The 20114-nt window shown below is 38.1% G+C and overlaps 2 protein-coding genes across 3 annotated transcripts in view; both read right to left on the reverse strand.

Annotated features, from left to right (window-relative positions):
- Positions 1–1253: 1253 nt before the first annotated feature.
- On the reverse strand, positions 1254–7696 carry fdx1b (ferredoxin 1b). The gene is made up of 4 exons (XM_057349745.1): positions 7635–7696; positions 4015–4142; positions 3040–3169; positions 1254–2922 (listed from the first exon to the last, which is right to left on the reverse strand). Exons 1-4 carry the CDS (start codon positions 7694–7696, stop codon positions 2808–2810), a joined length of 435 nt encoding a protein of 144 aa, XP_057205728.1. The 3' UTR covers positions 1254–2807.
- An 8966-nt stretch (positions 7697–16662) lies between these two features.
- msna (moesin a) overlaps positions 16663–20114 on the reverse strand; it is a 29537-nt gene continuing 26085 nt past the window's right edge. For both annotated transcript variants that reach the window (XM_057363277.1, XM_057363268.1), the window contains exons 11-14: positions 19947–20107; positions 19583–19675; positions 18332–18562; positions 16663–18246 (exon numbers count right to left, since the gene is read on the reverse strand). In XM_057363277.1, the coding sequence (XP_057219260.1) occupies positions 18082–18246; positions 18332–18562; positions 19583–19675; positions 19947–20107 (650 nt within the window). In that variant the 3' untranslated portion in view covers positions 16663–18081. The remainder of the gene's footprint in view (positions 18247–18331; positions 18563–19582; positions 19676–19946; positions 20108–20114) is intronic.

Genomic DNA, 20114 nt, shown 5'->3' on the forward strand with positions numbered 1-20114 from the left:
GTTTAGCATGTCTGTATCAGGGACAGAGGTGCTGGGAATTGAATTAAAACGTAATTGGACTCTTGGAAAGTGCAGGCAAATGCCACAAAAAACTGTTCATCTAGGTCAAACTCAACAGGTGAAACAGGGACATCTGAGCTCTTTATGAATGGGGTTCACTGTTTCCTGCTTTTCTACATTTGACCAGAATACCTGGTGTGATTTTAACAATACACCTTCCCCAAAAAGTGAGTATGTGCTTGAGGTTTGGAAGTGTGTGTGTGATAGAACTCGCATTAGTGATAATGAAAGAAGATACTGTTCAAGCAACGCCTCCAAATGCACCTCCTTTCCATCATGCATGGATACAGATGACAGCATGGAGCATTTCCCATTTCCAGGGGCTCATCACAAGCTCGAAATTCTACGAGCTCTGAGAAATGAGTGTCATCTGAGGATTTTGCAGCCCAACACACATACACCGGGCTACAGTTTGTGGAGTAATTTGGCGGGAGATTTTGCGGCTGTTATTGCAAACTCCGAGTTGTTTTTTTTTACATTTCACAACCACTTTAACACACACACACACACACACACACACACTGTGTGTGTGTGTGTGTGTGTGTGTGTGTGTGTGTGTGTGTGTCGCACACACACACACACACACACACACAGTGTTGTCTCTTAACCTTCAGATATTTCCTGCTCTAATGCTGTTGTGTTATCTTCCTTTTTTTACTTCCTCCTGATGCTGTTGGCTTATTAGTGAACGCTCACGCTGTCCGTTTCATACAACACACTCATCCGCGTCTGATACACACACACCCAGGAGCCACGGCCCCACGGAACCACAGTCGACCCACTCCAGGAGCCCTGAGGACTGGAGAGATCCGACAGAAACTCTGCCTACAGGTTTGAAACTGTGCTTCTCTAGACTAGAAATACATTGAGGCTATAGAGATGAAAGAAACTAAGCAAAAGAGAAGTTTATATAAGGGCAAAAAGAAAGAGAAAGAAACCACCAGGCATAAAAAGCTACTTAATGAGAGGAGAGATGTGAAACTCGAAGACTGCATTAGTTTTGTCCATTTATATTAATTCATTTGTTTTTTGTGTCTATATATTGTATTGTACCATATGTAGTTTTTTTTTTTCATGTTGGTGCTGTTCTTGCTACACAATATCTAGCTTTATTCAGTCCAAATAACCAGAGAATATTAATAATTAAGATTTATTGATAATTACATGATTTATATTTTAATCTCTGCAGGTCTTCCAACCCCTCGAACTCTCTTTCTCTGATATAGACTCTTCTCTTAGAGTATTTGACAGACTGTGGTTGACACTCGATTTAAGGGGGTGTCAGTTTGTCAAATACCCCAAGAGAGGAGGCACGAGTCTCCAAAGGCTTCGACCCAAGCTCTTCTGTTTGACGTTTATCCATGTTTGCAGTATCTGTGTAAGTTTACTTTTGAGTGTATAATAGAGAAATAAAATAAAATGAGGTGGGAAACTTGTCATGCACAAAACTAAACTATTATAAAATAGTTTAAATAAAAATCTACATGTAGCGCAATCATCGTGGATAAATGGATAGTTTATGTGTAATGGATAGTAAATGGATAATTATGTGATTAAAAAGATAACGCAACACTACACATGTTTCAGTAATGCATTCATTTTTACTGCTGATGTACAAGGAATCCATCTTCTATAACCTAATTTTTACATATTCTCAGTTTGAATCAATCAGCCATGTTTGGCACATTGTTCACACTAACATCTGCTGATAACTGTTTGAATACACAACTGATAACTGTTTGAATACACAACAGAAAGCTGAAGTACAGTTGTGAAATGTGTGTTCTGTGTTCTGTGTGTGTGGGTGTTTGTTATCTGTTTATTCAATCTTACCACATTTTATCTAGCTTCAGTAGCGCACTAAATACTAATGTATAGATCTACATTTCGTTTAGAAATAAACCTGGTTAAAACTGTAGTATCTACCTGAAGCTCGGTTGTGAAAGTATTGTGTTAGCACCGCAAAGGTCAAGACATACTGATAAAATGTATATACACTTGAATGCACTGTAAGTTGCTTTAGGTAAAATGCATAAATGAAAAGTGTGTAACCTTGATGTGAGCCTAGGTCTGAATCCTTAAAATGGTGCATGAGAGGTTCAAGCATTGAAGGAATTCATAAAAGACAAATAAGAGATGTCAGTCCACTGCTACCTTCTAAGTACTGAACTGGGTGTAAAGAAAGTTGTTTTGTAGTTGTGAGACTGAGATTCAGAGTTTTGCTCAAGGACACATAGGAAATAATGCAATTCTCAAGTTCACCACTAGGGGTTCACCAACAAGTTTCACCATAGCCCCAACATTAACCATTACACATTAAACACAGTCACCCTGCATGTAACTCACCCACAGTAACTAAAAATAGGTGAGATTCAGTTTAAAAGGGATACAGGGAACATTTGAATTCTTTAATAATTTATTCATACTCCTGTAAGTCCAAACCTGTGTGACTGACTTTCTTAGATATTTTTAAAATCTTTGGTAAACAGACAACACTGGCTCCCATTGACTTTCATTGTATGGACACAAAGCCAAAGAGACATTTCTCAAAGTATCTTCTTCAATAGTACTACTGCTGGAAAATATTTGTGTTGAGGTTAATGTAGCCTACTGTAGTGTAGCAAGCATGTATGGAATGTGAGCCACATTCAGTTTGTCATATTGTGGATGTAAAATAACCAAAAATGCATGTTCTTAGAAGAAAACTAATTTGATTGTGTAATAAATGACGTGTGTGCGTCATTGTATCATTTGCTGCTCTGCGCTTCTTGCTTTCCTCTCAGATCTTTGATCTCTTGGGGAACACGAACTGTCATTCCGTCCATCCAGCAGTCCACAGTCACCTGACACCCCAAACGAGATCTGAACCAATGACAGAGCAGAATCAGAAATCATTCCCAAAACCATCTGGGAAGTGAATAGATGAAGATCATTCATTTAGTACGTAACCGTGTGAAGGAAGTAATCAAAAGGCCTTACGTCTTTGTGAGTCCATAAGCCAAATCCAGCATGTCAATTTCTTCATCCACCATTGGCTCCAGTTTGTCATACACACTTTCTTCAAATATCAGATGACATGTGGAACATGCCAGAGTACCTTCACACGCTCCTGAGACACACATAAAAATACTCTTTTTCTTTTTTTTGCAATTCATTTGTAAAGGCCAAGAACTGTCAGTGATGAGAACTCAAAGATGCATGAAACTTCAGGCTGCTTCCATTATATATTAATTTCTGAACTAATCCTAAAATACATGTAAATACATGCTTTGTTTAGACATAAATATACACGACACCTTTTTTTACCAGTTTGTCCCGTTTTGATTTTCTACAAATAAATGCAAATAAAAAGCTACATTTTCATTTGGAATTTGGGAGAAATGTTGACACTAGTTTACAGAATGAATCCGAAATTTAAATTGTACTTATTTATTCAGAAATCATTTTTTGGAGTGGTCTCTTATTTTTTTCCACAGCTATACATTCAAACACAGACATTTATAAGTAAAATGTGACCCTGGACAACAAAACCAGTCTTATGGGTCAATTTTTTGAAAATGAGATTTTTACATAATCTGAAAACGGAATAAATAAACTTTCTATAGATATATGAGTTGTTACAATATCTGGCTAAGATACAACCATTTAAAACTCTGGAATCTGAGAGTGCAAAAAAAATCAAAATATTGAGAAAATTGCCTTTGAAGTTGTTAATCAGGGGCACTGTGGCAGACCATCCACTCACAAAAATAAAGTTTTTATATGTTTAAGGTAGGAAATTTACAAAATATCTTCATGGAACATGATCTTTACTTAATATCCTAATGATTTTGGGCATAAAAGAAAAATCGATAATTTTGACCCACACAATGTATTTTTGTCTTTTACTAAAAATGTTCCCGTGCTACTTAAGACTGGTTTTGTGATCCAGGGTCACAAATATTGTTTCTTTACCAAATCCACTGATGTCAAGATTTTTCTTGATGACAGCATCTAGAAGACTCTCCCCCTCTGTAACAAAGACACTGCTTTTCATCCCCGACTGATTTACAAAGTGCACCAACACTTTCGAGCCTGAGGAACTGAGAACACACACAATCTCCTGTCATTACGGATGCCTTCTTACCAATGAAATAACAAGTTAAAAGTAAATCTACACATCGCAACATAAATAGAAGTGGTTGAGTTGATGAGTCAAATGTAATGATTAACAAAACCGCTGTAGCTCTTGTTTTTTTTTTTTTCAAAACCAAGCGGAAATTCTAAGATAAATATGAAGGCTTTAGAAGCAGTATTTCTGAACTCTGACATTTGAAACCAAATGTGAAAGTAATAATGCGAAAGTAATGCGTTCTTCTCACCACGCTTATGATCTTCTGGTCTTTTACAGTTATGACAGGAATTACATTTTAACAGACAAGACAAAGAAAATAATTATGAAAGAAAATTTGAAGGTTAATATTAATTTGAACTCGTTCATTTAAAAAAATGTTCATTTAACTTTGTTTTCATAAGCAAATGGCGTGATGTTAGTCAAATGCCCTTTGAAAAAGTCTTCTCACTGCATGAATCTTTCTTCAACAGACTGTTATTAGGCTATTTGCAATTAGACATCTGCAGATCTAAATACGTGTCCTGTTCATTTAATTGAAAGAAAATCTTAGTGTGTGTGCTGTTAATGTGTCATCGCTAGCCAACAAGTTCAATATTAGCAGGCACGCATACAGCGTTCTTTTTAGAAACACAGAGATATGGGGATTATGAGTCATGTTTCATCAGTGCAGCGGGGATAAGCAACACCATTGATTGGTTGATCGTTTATCTGGTGTAGGTCGAGAAAAGGAGTTTTGATCTCTGTGGTACCCTGGTGGCGAGAGTGTGGGTTGTGAAAAGTGGTCCTAATCGGCTGACTTTAAAAAGGTAATGAAAATGCAAACATGTGACCCACTCTGTGAGAAAACTATTTCCTAAATAATGTAAAGAACCTTCTGTGAAAATATGACGTTGACATTAAGGTCCAGTGTATGAAATTAAGCAGCATCTAGTTGTGAGGTTGCGAACTGCAACCAACGGCTCACTCCACCGCTCACCCCTCCCTTTCGAAGCACAACGGTGGCTGACACAGAACTAGGATGATGTCACATTTTCGCTTCTTTGCCGAAGGAGATAATGTATTTATGAAACGCACTCTGTAGGGCAGTTTGTTTGTTAAAGGCTGCTGTAATTGAAACAACATGGCGAATTCCATGTAAGGGGACCCGCGGTGTAGAAATAGCTCATTCTAAGGTAATACAAACATATCGCTTCATTATGTAAGGTCTTTATACGTCTCTGAAGACATAGTTATGTATTTTATATTGCATTTCTGTCAATAGACCCTCCAAGAAATTACACATTGGACCTTTAATGCTGACTGAATGAGGCCATGTCAAAGATTGAAATTATAGTGAAATGAATAGTTGAAATCGAACTTTGATGCTTGTTATCTCAGAATTCGATTTTCACACACTGGCTCACAAATCTGATGCTCTGTGTGTTGCACACGATGGAAAACATCTATTATTTGAATTGCGAGAGCAAAGCACTTGGTGATGTTTTCGAGCTATTTTTATTTTACATTGTTAAAAAATTACCATTGAGTCACAGTTGAACGTCTTCATATGTACATTTAAAATCATGGGGTTCTCAGTTCTGCCTTTCATAATTATTCATGACACCCCATGACCTTTTCATGTCAGGCACTTCAAGCAATGAGTTTATACCATGCCGAGTATCAAGTGTTCACTGCATGCATGACAGAATTGGTCTTGCGAGGCAGCCTCGGACGCGCCACAGTGACTTCAAGCGGATTCCGTATGCGCAAGGCTGTATACGATGCATCCTTGATATCGAGAACACATCCAGGTACTTTCATGCGTTCTCTGTTCTTGAGTATTGGAACCAGACTTTGATGGTTATTGACGACATAGAGCGAGAACACGAGGACACAAGACTGCTGAAGAACGCATATTGAGAAACGGCCCTTCAGAACATCAGAATAGCATTTACAGTATAAATCGAATGTGGTTTAAAAAATATCCTAAAAAGTTCATTTCTACTAACTGTCTACTACGTCTTTAGCACTGTCCATTTGTTTACATGTGATAGTTGTAAATAGTACAAATAGAGTCTTGGTATTAAAACTATTTCTACAATGTGCATAGGTATGCTGTATGGTTTTATTCAATTCAATTCAATTCAATTCAATTTTATTTATATAGCGCTTTTCACAATGTGCATTGTTCCAAAGCAGCTTTACAGGAGCAAATTAGAAAAACACAGAAAGGTAAAACACAGCACAGTGCATGGTGTTTATAGACCAAGCAAGATCATTATAATAAATAATATCTAATAAATAAATGAATAAATAAATAAATAAATAAATGCAGTCTCCCGGTGAGCAAGCCAACACTGCACTGCTCTGCTGTGGCGAGGAACCCAAACTCCAATGATGAATAATGGAGAAAAAAAAAATCTCGGGAGAAACCAGGCTCAGCCGGGAGGGCCAGATCTCCTCTGACGTGTCATAGCTGCACTCAGTGACCCCGACCAAAGCCACCGAGCAACGTCCACGAAGAATAGGGAGAGCCCACGAGCCGCGACCCAGGAAGCCCCACCTGCCGAAACCGTGCAGGTCCAACCCGGTCCCATTCCGTGATCAACAACAGACAACAGAGGAACAACCAGGGAAAAGTAGTAATGGCATAATTAACTTTATTCCTCTGTTGTCCGACATCGACCACAAAACAAGACCAACCAGACCAGACCCACACAGTCCCAACAAATGAAACGCCCCGAACCACAACCAACAAGCCCCCCCACTCCCTACAAACACCCACCCAGCAACCTCCAATCAAAGTCACTGAGTGCAGCCATAACTTCAAACTGCTGTCATGTGATGTAAGTTTAGCATTAAATACCAAGTATTGTAAATTTAGCATTTATGTGACAGGTAGTCCGTCTTTGCTCTCGGTTGGGATGGAATTGTCTGAGCTGGGCCGGCCAGATGGTCGCCTTTTTCTTGGGTGGTGATGGAATTGCCTTGGATGGAGGCCTTTTACTTTTTTAAGGGCGATGTGTTGGAAAGGAAAAGCGAGATGAAAGCAAAGACCAGAAGCAGACTGGAAATCTTAAGAGGAGAAGCAGAAGGCTGGAAACAGGCAAGTCAAGACAGACTGAATTCCAAGGCATTTCATTTTCTACTAACTACAGACACGCAATTTCCCAAATACACACACATCATCACTATCCTTTGAACTGTCCCTTAAAGGTCACAATCCAGGTACTAAGCATGATTAAGATCCTTATATTTGTGTAATTCTATATGTCTTATGTAATAGCAATCCTGCATGACATTTTTTAAATGTCATTTTAGAAAATCTGCTGTTTTTAGGTCAAGTATAGTTCATGTAATTGTCGTAATGTTTACGAAGAAAAGAGTACATTGTAAGTGCAGCTAAAATTCATGCATTAAATCAAATGTACAAATACGAACAAAAACAGACATTGTTGCACTGATGAAGATAAAGGCTTACCCATTTAGCTGGGACTGACTGCAGAGTTTGGGAAGTGTGTGAAGAGGTCTCGTGAGCATCATCGCAGATCTTGAGTGGACCAAACTTGAACAGATGAAGCTCCTTATGCGAGCACGATAGGCCATGCTGTGTGTGTTTGTGATCCGTTCGCCTGTCTACAAGTGTTATTGGGGAGGCTCAAATCTCATTTCTGAATGTTTTTTTTTTTTAGGAGAAATCTGAAAGCTCGATGAGGTGGTCAAGGTTGTACACACACACACACACAGAAAATAAGAGATAATAAACCTTGGTCTTATAGGTCATGGTCATTTTATAGAAAATAAACAAGTTGGAGAAAGTCTTAGTCACAGTTTTGTAAAGCTAAAAGATAGAGAGAGATCATAGAGAACATCAGACTAAACACTCAAAATGACTCAGTGCACACTCCAACTGAGCTTATCATATTAAGTTCATGAAAAGATATAAAAATCATTTCAGTTAAAAATTGTGTAAATCTTGTAAAATAAACACACAATTATCACTTTTTAATGGACACCACCAATTAGATGTTCCTAACTATATATCTTAACACTCAACAAAAAAGCACATTCATTTTACATTTACCTGTGGCCAACATTTTATTACACACTTGGTATCCACAAAGACGTTCCAAAACTACAATTCAAGTGACCACATGAGTTTTGCATATGTGAAATTCATACACATATACTGTATGTGCCATTAAGCATGTTTGGACTTAAAGGCCTTCTTTATACGCAGTTCATTCTTCATGTGAGCAGTCATAATGCTTTCGGCCATTAGCGCAAGTCTACAAATGACACAAAATTACATCATTGTCTTTACTTTCTTACGCAATCGCAAAGCTACGTTCTTCTTCACTAACAAAAACTCAAAAACATCAACAGTGTCACGTTTTCATTCCTGACCTGCTTTTAACAGTTTGTGGTCTTTGAATGGAACCAATGTTTTGGGTAGTTAAATCCTAAGCCTTCATTTCATTAACAACATGTCATTTCATTATATTTACATTTAATGTTAGGCAAAAAAGGCCAAATTAAAGATTTGCATTAAAATTATAGAGGCTTAGAAAGGGTGATGGACAAGCATACAACTGCCAGAAAGAGCCTTGAGGCTCATGACAGTTATCTTAACCTGAAAATAATTGTTCATCTTCATCTCACACTCGGCAGACTCGATATCTTGTATATCTACATGATATATAACATTTGTTCTGCAGTTCACTTTTTAATGGTGTTCCTGGTAAATTGTGTCTTTGCACATTTCTGCATCCTCTTAAATCCTGCACTAAAAACCTGATGACATAACCTCAACTATACACATTCATGTTACAACTGGTTTTGGATAATAACAATAATATGATTTTGGATTCAAGTAAAACGTCTAGATTACTTTCAACATAAAGTACAATACACTAAAGAGTTTTTATTTTGCAAAAGTAAAATGTTATTAGTAAAGAATATGATGCAATACCACAAAACAAGTCCTAAGCACTTCAGTTCTTCACTTAAGTTCTTTCTTTCTAAATGAATTCTCATGAAATTCTTCGAACAATACTCCAGGTCGTTCTTGTTTCCTGAATTTTCTGAACAGTTCCCCACATGTAGCCTACACCGTCCCACAAGGAAATGCAAACCATGAACAAACATTATTCTACTCAAACATTTTACCAGTGATTGAAAATACTTGCAGTCGGAGACCAAAAATGACTTCTTTCAGTATTTTTTAAATCTAGTAGCTCGCTAGGGAAATCTAAAATCATGCAATATAAAGGTTTTAAACTAAGGCCCGAAGAAACGCTGTGATTGTAATGCTGCCCATTAACTTGTATTGTTGTCAGCATAATACATTTTTCTTCAATTGTTCCTACCTGTCTTGAACCAGACGTGATGTGTATTTTTACATGTCTCTCATGAATTGCTGTTAAAGAAAATCACATAAATTCCGCCAGTCTGTTCGCAGTAGGAAAACACGTCTGTGATGTGAAATAAAGCACTTTCCCGCTTCTTGCAGGTAATGGCAGCCCTTCACATTTTTCTATAAAACCAGAAAAATCTCTGATATAATTCATACCTTTTCACAAGCGAAAACCTTGAATATCTGAGAGAAAGAGAAATAAGGAAATATGAAAAAAAAATCTTTGACAGACTGAGGGATCACTTCAGTAAGAAAGCTTTAAACCAAAGGTTAGTGTACTACTACAAGTCCATCATAACAGTGATGAGAAGAAACCTTTTGAATGTATCACAACAATCTACACAGACTCATGTGGATAGTAAAAAAAACCTTTCTTCAGGGTCCTTTTATTAAATACCTGCCTGGTGTATGGTTTGATGAATAAACAAATAGACAGTGTTGGCTTTGTGGGTGCCAGAGGCTTTCTCAAGGCCAAAATGACGGATTTTAACCTTCAGTTGATAACAGTGGCCTTCTAGAGCAGTGGTCGGGAGAAATCGTGGCTCTTTAAAAAAAATCATGTGGCTCGCCATGCAGGTACCCTTCACCATCATTTGATTGTTAAAAATATCATTATATATATGTATATTTTAGGTTGTCCTGGCCAATACATGTATGCAGTGCTATGCGCAAGCGCGTCACAACACTAATCAATAGCGGCAAACAGCGTTTCTATGGTAACCTCTGGCGCCCGCAGCCCAGATTCAAGCTACGGCTATGAGTTTAGAAGAGCGAGCGTCATGCTTTTATTGAAAGTTGCGGCTCTCTGTGGCGTATGATACAGAACTCGTTGCCTCGCTATAATCACATGTAAAAAAGTTTTAAAAACACATGCAGCAAAGTATCCGGTGAGCAGATGGAAGCAAACTGCGACGCGTCAGTATGGATGCGCCGTGTTTAACTCCTCATATCTGTGTGAGCAGTCTTTCTCGCATGTTAAGTCCCTACATACAGGGTTGACAGAGGAGTTTCAATGCTGGTGTTGTGCCGAATTTTGACTCCCCATCAGATTACGACTCCCCTCGTTGATTTTGAAGGGGATTAGCTAACCCTAACCCCTCCCCCACACCTAATCCTAACACCTAATGTTAGTGGGGAATGGGGGAGTCATAATTTGGCAGGAGTCATTTTTCGGCACAACACCGGTATGTAAATGTCTTGACCACGTACGAACCAAACTACTTTGAGAATGACAGATGGCGCGGTGCCAGTGCTAAAATTTTACTTACTAAATCAAGTAAAATTGTCTAAATTATTTAAGCACATGTAACATGATAAACTTAAAAAAAACAAGAAGAAATACTTATTTTGAGCATTGGAGTTAACTTCTTGATCTTTTTTTAACTTCAGTTTAACATTTATTAACATATATGATGTACAAGTAAGCTGAGAGTTGTCTCAGTACTGGATTTAGCACCATTACTGTTCACTGAGTGAAAAAAAACGCACATCATGAGCTCTCCCATATGCCCACGCACCACTCTTCTCAAAAATAAAATCTCTTCTAAATCTTAAAGACATCTGAACAACACTATCAAGTCTTTCATTTTATTGTAAAGCACATAAAATAGCACTTTTTTCACAAAAATTACTATCCTAATGCTTTCGCATGCAAAGCATGCTGGGAACTCCAAATTCACTGCTCAGTTAGTGAAATTAACTAAAAGCATTCAAGTAAAGTTCCGTTATACAAGTTTAAGTAGTTTGAACATGATAAAATTAAGTTGAATTAATTTGAACTTTACTCAATTAATTTCATGAAATCTACTACGACTTTTTACAGTGTTGCTGCTGATCTAAATCCTAAATCCATCAAACTTCTTTTTAAAATGTCAGCCTACCATTTTTAAAACTTTTGACAAATGTGTTTACTTGTCCTCTGTAGAAATAACATGTTTCCTGGGTTAGTCACGATCAAGAGTTCTCTCGCAAACATATTTGCGTTCTCTCGGAAACATATTTGAGTTATCTCGCAAAACATTTTGAACACTTCATGTTTAATGTCCCGCTGGCAGAATTTAAGACTAGCTCCATACATAAACATTGGTCTATAGTCACAGATTCCCGGAACAATAACTCGTGAGCTAAACGTTCTTATAACACAAATGACACCTCATTCTATGTAACGTAAACAATGAATTTTAACTTAATTTCCCACAAATCAAGCCTTGTATTGATCTCAGGCGGGAGCCGGCTGAGACAAGACCGAAGGGATCGTCTGTAAAGTGCAAAACCCGAAGATCATTAGGCTACAAAAAATAGTCATTAACTTCAGTGCTACATACTGTAGTATAACTAAAACCAGTTTAAATTCAGCAGGAGAGCATTAATGTGTAAACTGAATTTGGTGAGACCACAGTGTGTAACATTTAAGTTATTAATGACTATTTTTGTAGTAACGCTTTTCGGATTTACAGTCACTTTGCAGACGGTTTCTTTGGACTTGTCCATGTCGCCTGCTCATATAGAGATCAATTTATATTCTCGTTTTGAGGAAGACTAGGTTGTAGATCATTGTCTAAGGAATTATGTGTTATTTGTGTTATAACAACGTTTAGCTCACGAGTTATTGGTCCGGGAATCTACTCTGAACCGCTCCATTGTTAATGTACGGAGCGGGACAACAGGACGTTTGAATGTTTTGCGAGAGAACGCAAATATGTTTGCGAGAGAACGCAAAAGTTTTGCGAGATAACGCAAATATGTTTGCGAGAGAACGCAAAAGTTTTGCGAGAGAACGCAAAAGTTTTGCGAGATAACGTAAAACCTTTAAAAAAATAGTTTAAAAAAACTCATATTTTTTCCACCCCATGTCCCTAAAGGGGCTCCGTAATACGACGCTGTATTCAACTTAAAACTTTTTATGCGTTTTGGCCGTTCGTTAAAACACACAGCGTTTTGGGGGACTGAAAATGCAACCAAAAGCTACATTTTTCACCTTCAAGTTTTTCACCTACTGTTGCACTTGTGTATGTGGTTGAGTGACAATAAAGGAATTTGATTTGATTTACATTCCGTTCTGCCTTCAGAGCAGAGCCGTTTCTTGCTATATGCGGACAATGCGGCTGCATAGGGCCCCGCAGCCACCAGGGGCCCCCCAAACTGCAAGTTCAGCCTCATATTTTATTATATTTTGGAGAATTAAAAGTGTCTTTATTTGCATGTATTGCATGCATTCATTATGCATTCATTTGCAAAGCATGTAAGTGTTCATGGGGTAATCAGGTCAAAATCACCTTTGGGCTGGGCTGTCACGTGGTAAGTGACGTCTGCCGACAGGTCTGACGGGATGATTGACAGCCGCCCACCTTCCACTGAAGTGATGAGAATAACGGTAGACGCTAATTACAATGTCATCGAAACGTACTTATGCGTCTGGTGCAGAGAAACGCAAAAAGAAGAAAACCGATGAAGAAAAATGATCACAGGATAAAGGTAAGGCATTTGATGTGGGTGGAGGGGGACACATAATGCCAACTGTTGAACAAGTTAGTTTGCTACTTTTGTCATGCTGGCTAGCTCAGCTATCCTCAGATAAATGTGAGCTACCTCAGCTAACGGGCTATGATTGTTTGTTTGTATGTAAATAAAGTCAGCTTTATCCAGAGTTTGCTTTACAAAAAGGCTCAAATAAATGTGTCTCAAGCATAGACCTGTGCTACTATTTTATAAATAAAACCAATTATTATCAGACTGATTATTGTTACTTTTAGTAGTAATAGTAGTAGTAGTAGCAGTGGATTATTCATAGTGCACTATGAATTTTAAATGATCACTGGGCTATGAAATATTATCCAATTCTTTGCTCTATTGTATTTTTATTTACTGTGGTTTGGTTACTGGACAAATCTGCTGACTTGGTTGAATTCCCCTTGCCAAATTTATTAGAATATATATTGTGACAATGTGGTTTACTAATTTGAACAAACCTGTACATTTAAAGTGTCCTGTACTGAATAGGACAGCTAGTTGTCCACTTTGTAATGCACTGCAAGATATATGCAAACATATTCCCTTCATATCATATGGTGCTCATCACTCATTTACCTTCATTTTTATTAATTAGCTAGTATAATGTGGAGATAAACACAGAAAAAACTGGTAGATGCTTAAACAGGGACACTGTATATTGTAATGTTTAATATAAAAACAGATTCAGAATTTTTTGCATAGTGCAACACAGCTGCAGTTATATGATATGAATATTTGCTTTTGATTGCTTGGTAACCTAAGGAGCTTTGTCTTTGCAGTAGCAATTTTGAAATACTTCGGAGGTCCAGTTCAAGGAGAGCCAGGGGGACCTTCATCAGCTTCTGACGAGCAAGCAGCAGGACCATCAGCATGGATGCTGGTCCATTATATACTTATTTAAGTAAGTTTAGTTATTTATTTTTTACTGTTTTGGAATGGTGGGTTAAAGCTTTTTTATGTTATGCCACCTCAAAGTTTACATTAAACATTTTTCAAGAACACACTGTATCTGTTGCATTTATTAATGTACTCTAGCCTGCTTTCCTCTTAAAATGTAACAGACTGCTGCATCGTCAAAGAATATATGAAAAAGTTAGGAATCTCTATACCTCAGAGTTTGAAAAAATAGGGGCCAAACAGCTAGAAACGGCCCTGCTTCAGAGCAGCGCTGTGTAGAAGGCTTCTTCTTACTGTATCACAAGCTGAAATGGTTCATTATCGCCATCAACTATGTATTGCGGCTTTACGCTTCACTGAGAAGAGATCGTAAAGGACGTACATGAGTCGGTAAATATTTAAAGTTCGACACACCCATCCTATTAAGTATTAAATATGAATCTTATGAAATTAAAACAATAAATAAACAATAACACGATAATGGTATTGTATTATTGTTTTAAACTTCTCATTTATTTAAAACATTAGTAAAGACTAAAGTACACTACAATATTTTATGTGATGTGAAACACCTGAATATGTGTTACTGAGTATAGTAAACTGTGGGCTAGTATATTACAGCTGTAGAATATTATGGTAATTATCACACTCTATTAACATACAGTATTCTGTATTATCTATAGCTATAGTAAATGTATACATATATAATTTATATTTATGTATAAACTAACTATAATTTAACATTTACTGTGGTGAAGTAAAAAACGGTTCTGTATCAAGGAAATTTACTATACAGTTTGCTATAATAAATACTATACTCCTATATTTTTTTCATGTGAGATGGTAAAAAATAAAAGTAGTTTCAAAGAAGCTAGTTACTTTTTTATAGTAACTTGTAGTGTAGCTAACTACTTTTTCAAATGGGTAGCTAAGCTGTGACTTATCTACTTTTATTTATGAGTAGCTTGTATCTTAACTACAATTTTAAAGTAGCTTCCCCAACATTGGTAGCTTCACATTCTCTATACGTCGAATAAGGGTATTAAAAAAGCACTTTTGGCTTGTAACCGTGTATGTGCGCAGGCACATCAAGTTCAAGCTTTAAGATCCCTTGTCGGCAATTTGAAAGCAGAGATTACAACAGACTCAGACAATACAAAACATCTATGGATAGAATAATAAATTACTTAAAAAATGGCCACCAATTAGCAACCAGATTGCACAAGGGACAATTACTTCTCATCTTTGGCAGTCTGAATCAACTGTAGAAGACCATCCTGGCGCTTGCTGGACTTTTTTGGGCACCCTGAAGCCTTCTTCACAACAATTGAACCTGTCTCCTTGAAGTTTCTGATGAAATGGTTGATGTAGGTGCAATCTTACTAGCAGCAATAGCCTTGCCTGTGAATCCCTTTTTGTGCAAAGCAATGATGACTGCACATGCTTCCTTTCAGGTAACCATGGTTAACGGAGAAAGAACAATGATTTGCAGCACCACCCTCCTTTTAAAGCTTCCAGTCTGTTATTCTAATTCAACAGTGTGATCTCCAGCCTTGTCCTCGTCAACACTCTCACCTGTGTTACCCAGAGAATCCCTGACATGATGTCAGCTGGTCTTTTTGTGGCAGGGTTGAAATGGAATGTACATGTTTTTCAGGCAAGTTCATTTTCATGGCAAAGAGGTACTTCACAATAAAATTCAATTCATCTGATCACTCTTCATAACATTCTGGAGTATATGCAATTCACCATCATAAAAACCGAGGCAGCAGACTTTGTGAAAATTAATATTTGTCATTCTCAAAACCTTTGGCCACGACTGTACTACGGCGTTTTATCAGTTTTCCTGGGTCCGTGTAAATGCAGATTTTGAAAATGCCGTCATACGTGACACTTTTCAAAAACGCAAAGGAAAAACTTTTCCATTTTTCATCGTGTAAACGTACCACACCTCTCATCTGTTGCTGATCATAGACGACAAAATACATTCCGTCACCGCTCTCCCGGCTTGAGACGCTGACAGATTGTGAAGTAAACTGTAGGCTAGATAATCATGTGGAATTGTGGAACATATGTTCTCTGCTATTTTCAGACATCAGCTTTTACTTGTAGTGTATAACTAAGCATTTGCTGGGTCAAAAATAAGAACCTTATTTCATTAGCCTAAATAACATTACTTTTATTTGTGCTCAATATAGATATAACAAGAAATTTTAGGGGGCCCTTTCCACAGTTCGTTAATACTGGAACTAACTTGAATAAAGCTAAATAATGCCCTCTGCTGTTGAATGCATAAAACTAGACAGACTAGAAATTGGAACAATTATCTGCCATTTTTTGTTTACATTTGCTGATTTGTCTGCTGTAAAATCAAAATATTAAAATAACTAGGTTAAAAAGGGTTGTAAACAGCTGAAATCACGTAAAGCACTGTTTAAACGGCACCTATTATATTCTAAATGAGTATTGTTTTCATTAAATGGAATCTGCTATTGTCTGAATAAAAAGTTTTTGAGGATTTTATTAATCCAGCGTTTTCTTAAAAAAAACAACTGAAAAGGTGTGGCTGGTATTAACTTTTTAATTTAAATAGAGACTTTGACAGATATTTCTTTCCGTCCATATTGGATTAGGTTTTGTCGACACATAGTGCAATACGCTCCACAAATAACACTGGCCATAAAACTGACGATTTTAATTTTTTATTGACAGTTGCGATGAAAACATGATAAGCAGCAATATTTTCTGTGATCGGCTGACGAGGAGCCAGCTGCGGCCAAATGGCGGGAAACGTCCAATTCTGAATGATGTCACGTCACCCAGCTAACAAGCTATATATGATAAGAACAAGCATAAAAGAGACCTCTGTTCTTATATATCAAAACAGCTCAGATTATTCAAGTGTAAGATCCAAACAAAGAATAAATTCTTCAAAAGCAGCCAGGGACGTCATATTGCTTCAGTGCGGCATATCGTCGCATGAATAAAAATGATTATAGATTACAAAAATCAACTAAGGCACTGCCTACAGGTGCGGGGCTACTCGAAAACTGTTCACTCTGGGTAAATACTGTTCAGACATAAAGGGAGAAATGTTATCCCAGAAGATGCTTAGAAGTGTCTAATAAAGGATCCTTCGAAATAATACTGCAAAAAGGAATCAAATGCCTCAAAAAAACAGTCTCTAAGAAAAAAAGCTTAAAATAAGAATACGATTAAAACTAAACTAAAAATACAGTTTGATATTTTCTCTTCTCTTCAGTGAAAAGGCTTAAACAGGGAGCGGCCACATACCTGCAGCAGTGAGAAACTATAACTAAACTAAATTTTAATAGGAATCACAAACTTCACATACACTCTCTCTCCCACACACACACGCACACGCATGCGAGCACACACACACACACACACACACACACACACACACACACACACACACACACACACACACACACGCACACACACACACACACACTTTTGCTCTCGCGGGCCACCTGTTTTGGCTGAGTGGTTCATTGGCAGCAGGCAGCAGGTCTTAAGCATGTGTTTTAATCAATACTGTAGTTTTCTAATTAGAAAAGGCACAGAGATGCAATGTTACAGCAACTCATCATAGCTAGGCTATTACACCATCACAATGGCACTGTGTAGTTTAATAAAATGTCAACTACTTTGAATTACGGTCCTGGTATGCTGGCATACGGTTGGTCCTTCCTCTCCGGAGTGTGCTTTCTCAATCTATCCTTAAAATGGAATGTTTATCTACTTCAATGCTCAGGGAATCCAGTTCTGCTCGTCCTCAATTTGAATGAATGAAAACCCTTTAGTTCAGCCAAACAGCAAACCGTTAATATGTTTTCTAATAAAAGAGCTACATCTATGTCAAAACACAAAGCAAGGAATAAATCTCCTCTATCATGATGCAGTAACCCAAACAATGCCTCTGAATTAAAGGGATTGTGAATTGTGCAGCATTATTCTATATTTGGCTTTATTGTTCGGCCTGTCTGGCTGTTGGAGTGGTGCGTTGTGGGTACTGTAGTTTCTCTGCAGATATGACACGCAAGGCAGGCTGTAGTGCCCCCTGCTGGCCTACGGTGGTAAATTACATGCACTCAAACTCGTCGATTCGCTGTTTGGTGTTTCCAGAGCGGATCTGGCGAAGCGTCTTGTACTTGTCGCGTCCTGCTCGTACGTTCTCTGCGTGGATCATGTCGTTCTGGGTCTTCTTGGTCTCGTCCCGAGCGTTGGCCAGCTCAGAAGTCAGAGCCTGCGAGAGAATGAATAAAGAATGGTGACGACTCGGTGACGAGAGTTTTTCTGTGTGATTGTGTCTAAGTGGATTTCCTTCTCACCAGGAGGTGTTTCTGAACTCGTTCATTCTTCTCTGCCTCCGTCATGCGCTCCTCCTCGCTCCTGTCTTTGTAAGCGGCTGCAGAGGTGAGTTCGGCGCTGGCCTCTGCGCTGCTCTCGTCACCCTCGTCGTTATCGTTTTCGCTGTGCACGGGCTCGGTCACGTGGATCGCCGTCACTTTATTTCTCAGCTCCTCTTTTGTCTTCTCCAGGTCCTCCTGCACTACGATGGCCTGTAAGGAACATACAGCAATCCATTAAAACAAAATCAAAACGGTGTCATACCACATGTAGTCAGATAGATGATCAATTACATTTTTTCAATGTACAATTGAAAATTGCAATAATAACATGCATTGTATTTTTCATAATTTTTTATAATCTCTCTTCTTCTATCATCACTATTTATATGTAAAATAATCATGCATTGAAGCTGATTTTTCATTTGAACTGAATAGTCCATGGCAACAAATCCATAAATGGAGATGAAAATATTTTGCATGGTCTAAAATGTTTAAGGGACACTTTATATATTGCTGTGGTTAGGTATATTCATGCATATAAATAAAATTCAATATTCCTCATTGCCCTGATCCTAAGTCTCCAGTTTTCCTGTATTTAAAGTAATATCTCTCTCTCCTCTCCACCTATAGCCTAGGTGTGTGGATTAGCGCACTGGTGCCGTTGTACTGTGGGTGCCGTCGCATCATCCAAGTGGATGCTGCACACTGGTGGTGGTTTGAGGAGAGACCCCCCCCCTCATATGATTGTAAAGCGCTTTGGGTGTACAGCAATACACAATAAAGTGCTATATAAATGCCTCATTCATTCATTAATAGTTCGCCCAAAAATGTCATCAAATTATGTCATCATTTACTCACCCTCTAGTCATTTCAAACCTGAATGACTTTCTTTCTTCCGCAGAACACAAAAGATATTTTGAAGAAAGTTGGTAACCGAACAGCATCCATTCACTTCTATTGTATGGACACAAAACCAATGCAAGTGAATGGGAGCAAGTTAACAAAATATCTTCTTTTGTGTTCTGCAGAAGAAAGAAAGTCATACAGGTTTGAAATGACAAGAAAGTGAGTAAATTTTCATTTTTAGGTGAACTATCACTTTAAGACATCAAACATTATGTGGTTGGATGTAACTTTGCTTCTTCGCACAGTTTTAGGCTTCTGTCGGTGTGTTTTTAGTTAGCTTTTTATATCAAGCATCTGCTAGGAATGACAAGTAACCATGTTTACCTTCTGTTGCCATTCTGTTGCTTCTTCCTCTTTCTTCTTTTTGGCGTCTTCAAGCAATGAGATCTTCGAGGTTAACTCTGCCAGTTCAGTCGCCTGTCCGAACACACAAACAGACCCACACATTCTCAGAGTCGCAGAGTATATATGTAATTGTGGTTGCCTTACATTCTGTGGTCAGGTGATGTTTGGAAATATTTTTGAAATATTTTTGTTACTATGGCAACGGCTTATCCCGCTCTGTGGGGTCACCACAGCGACCTACTGCATGTGGAGCTGCTGTATAGGTGTTGTTGTGAAGTTGTCATGGAGAACTTTGTTGCCATGGTGGCTGATATTGTATAAAGTGGTTGTCATGGTAGCTAACCAGATGCTCCTGGTTCTTCATCTGGTTCTCGGACTGCTGCAGCAGAGTCGCTTTGGCCTCCTCCGCCAGGCGGCGCTCTCGCTCCAGACGCTCCGCCTCCTCTTGAGCGCTTTTACGCTCCTGGTCCAGCTCAAGCGCCCGGCGGGTCTGCTCCTCCAACTCTGCACA

This window comes from Triplophysa rosa, linkage group LG2 (assembly GCF_024868665.1).
Source record: "Triplophysa rosa linkage group LG2, Trosa_1v2, whole genome shotgun sequence".
NCBI classification, from domain to species: domain Eukaryota; kingdom Metazoa; phylum Chordata; class Actinopteri; order Cypriniformes; family Nemacheilidae; genus Triplophysa; species Triplophysa rosa.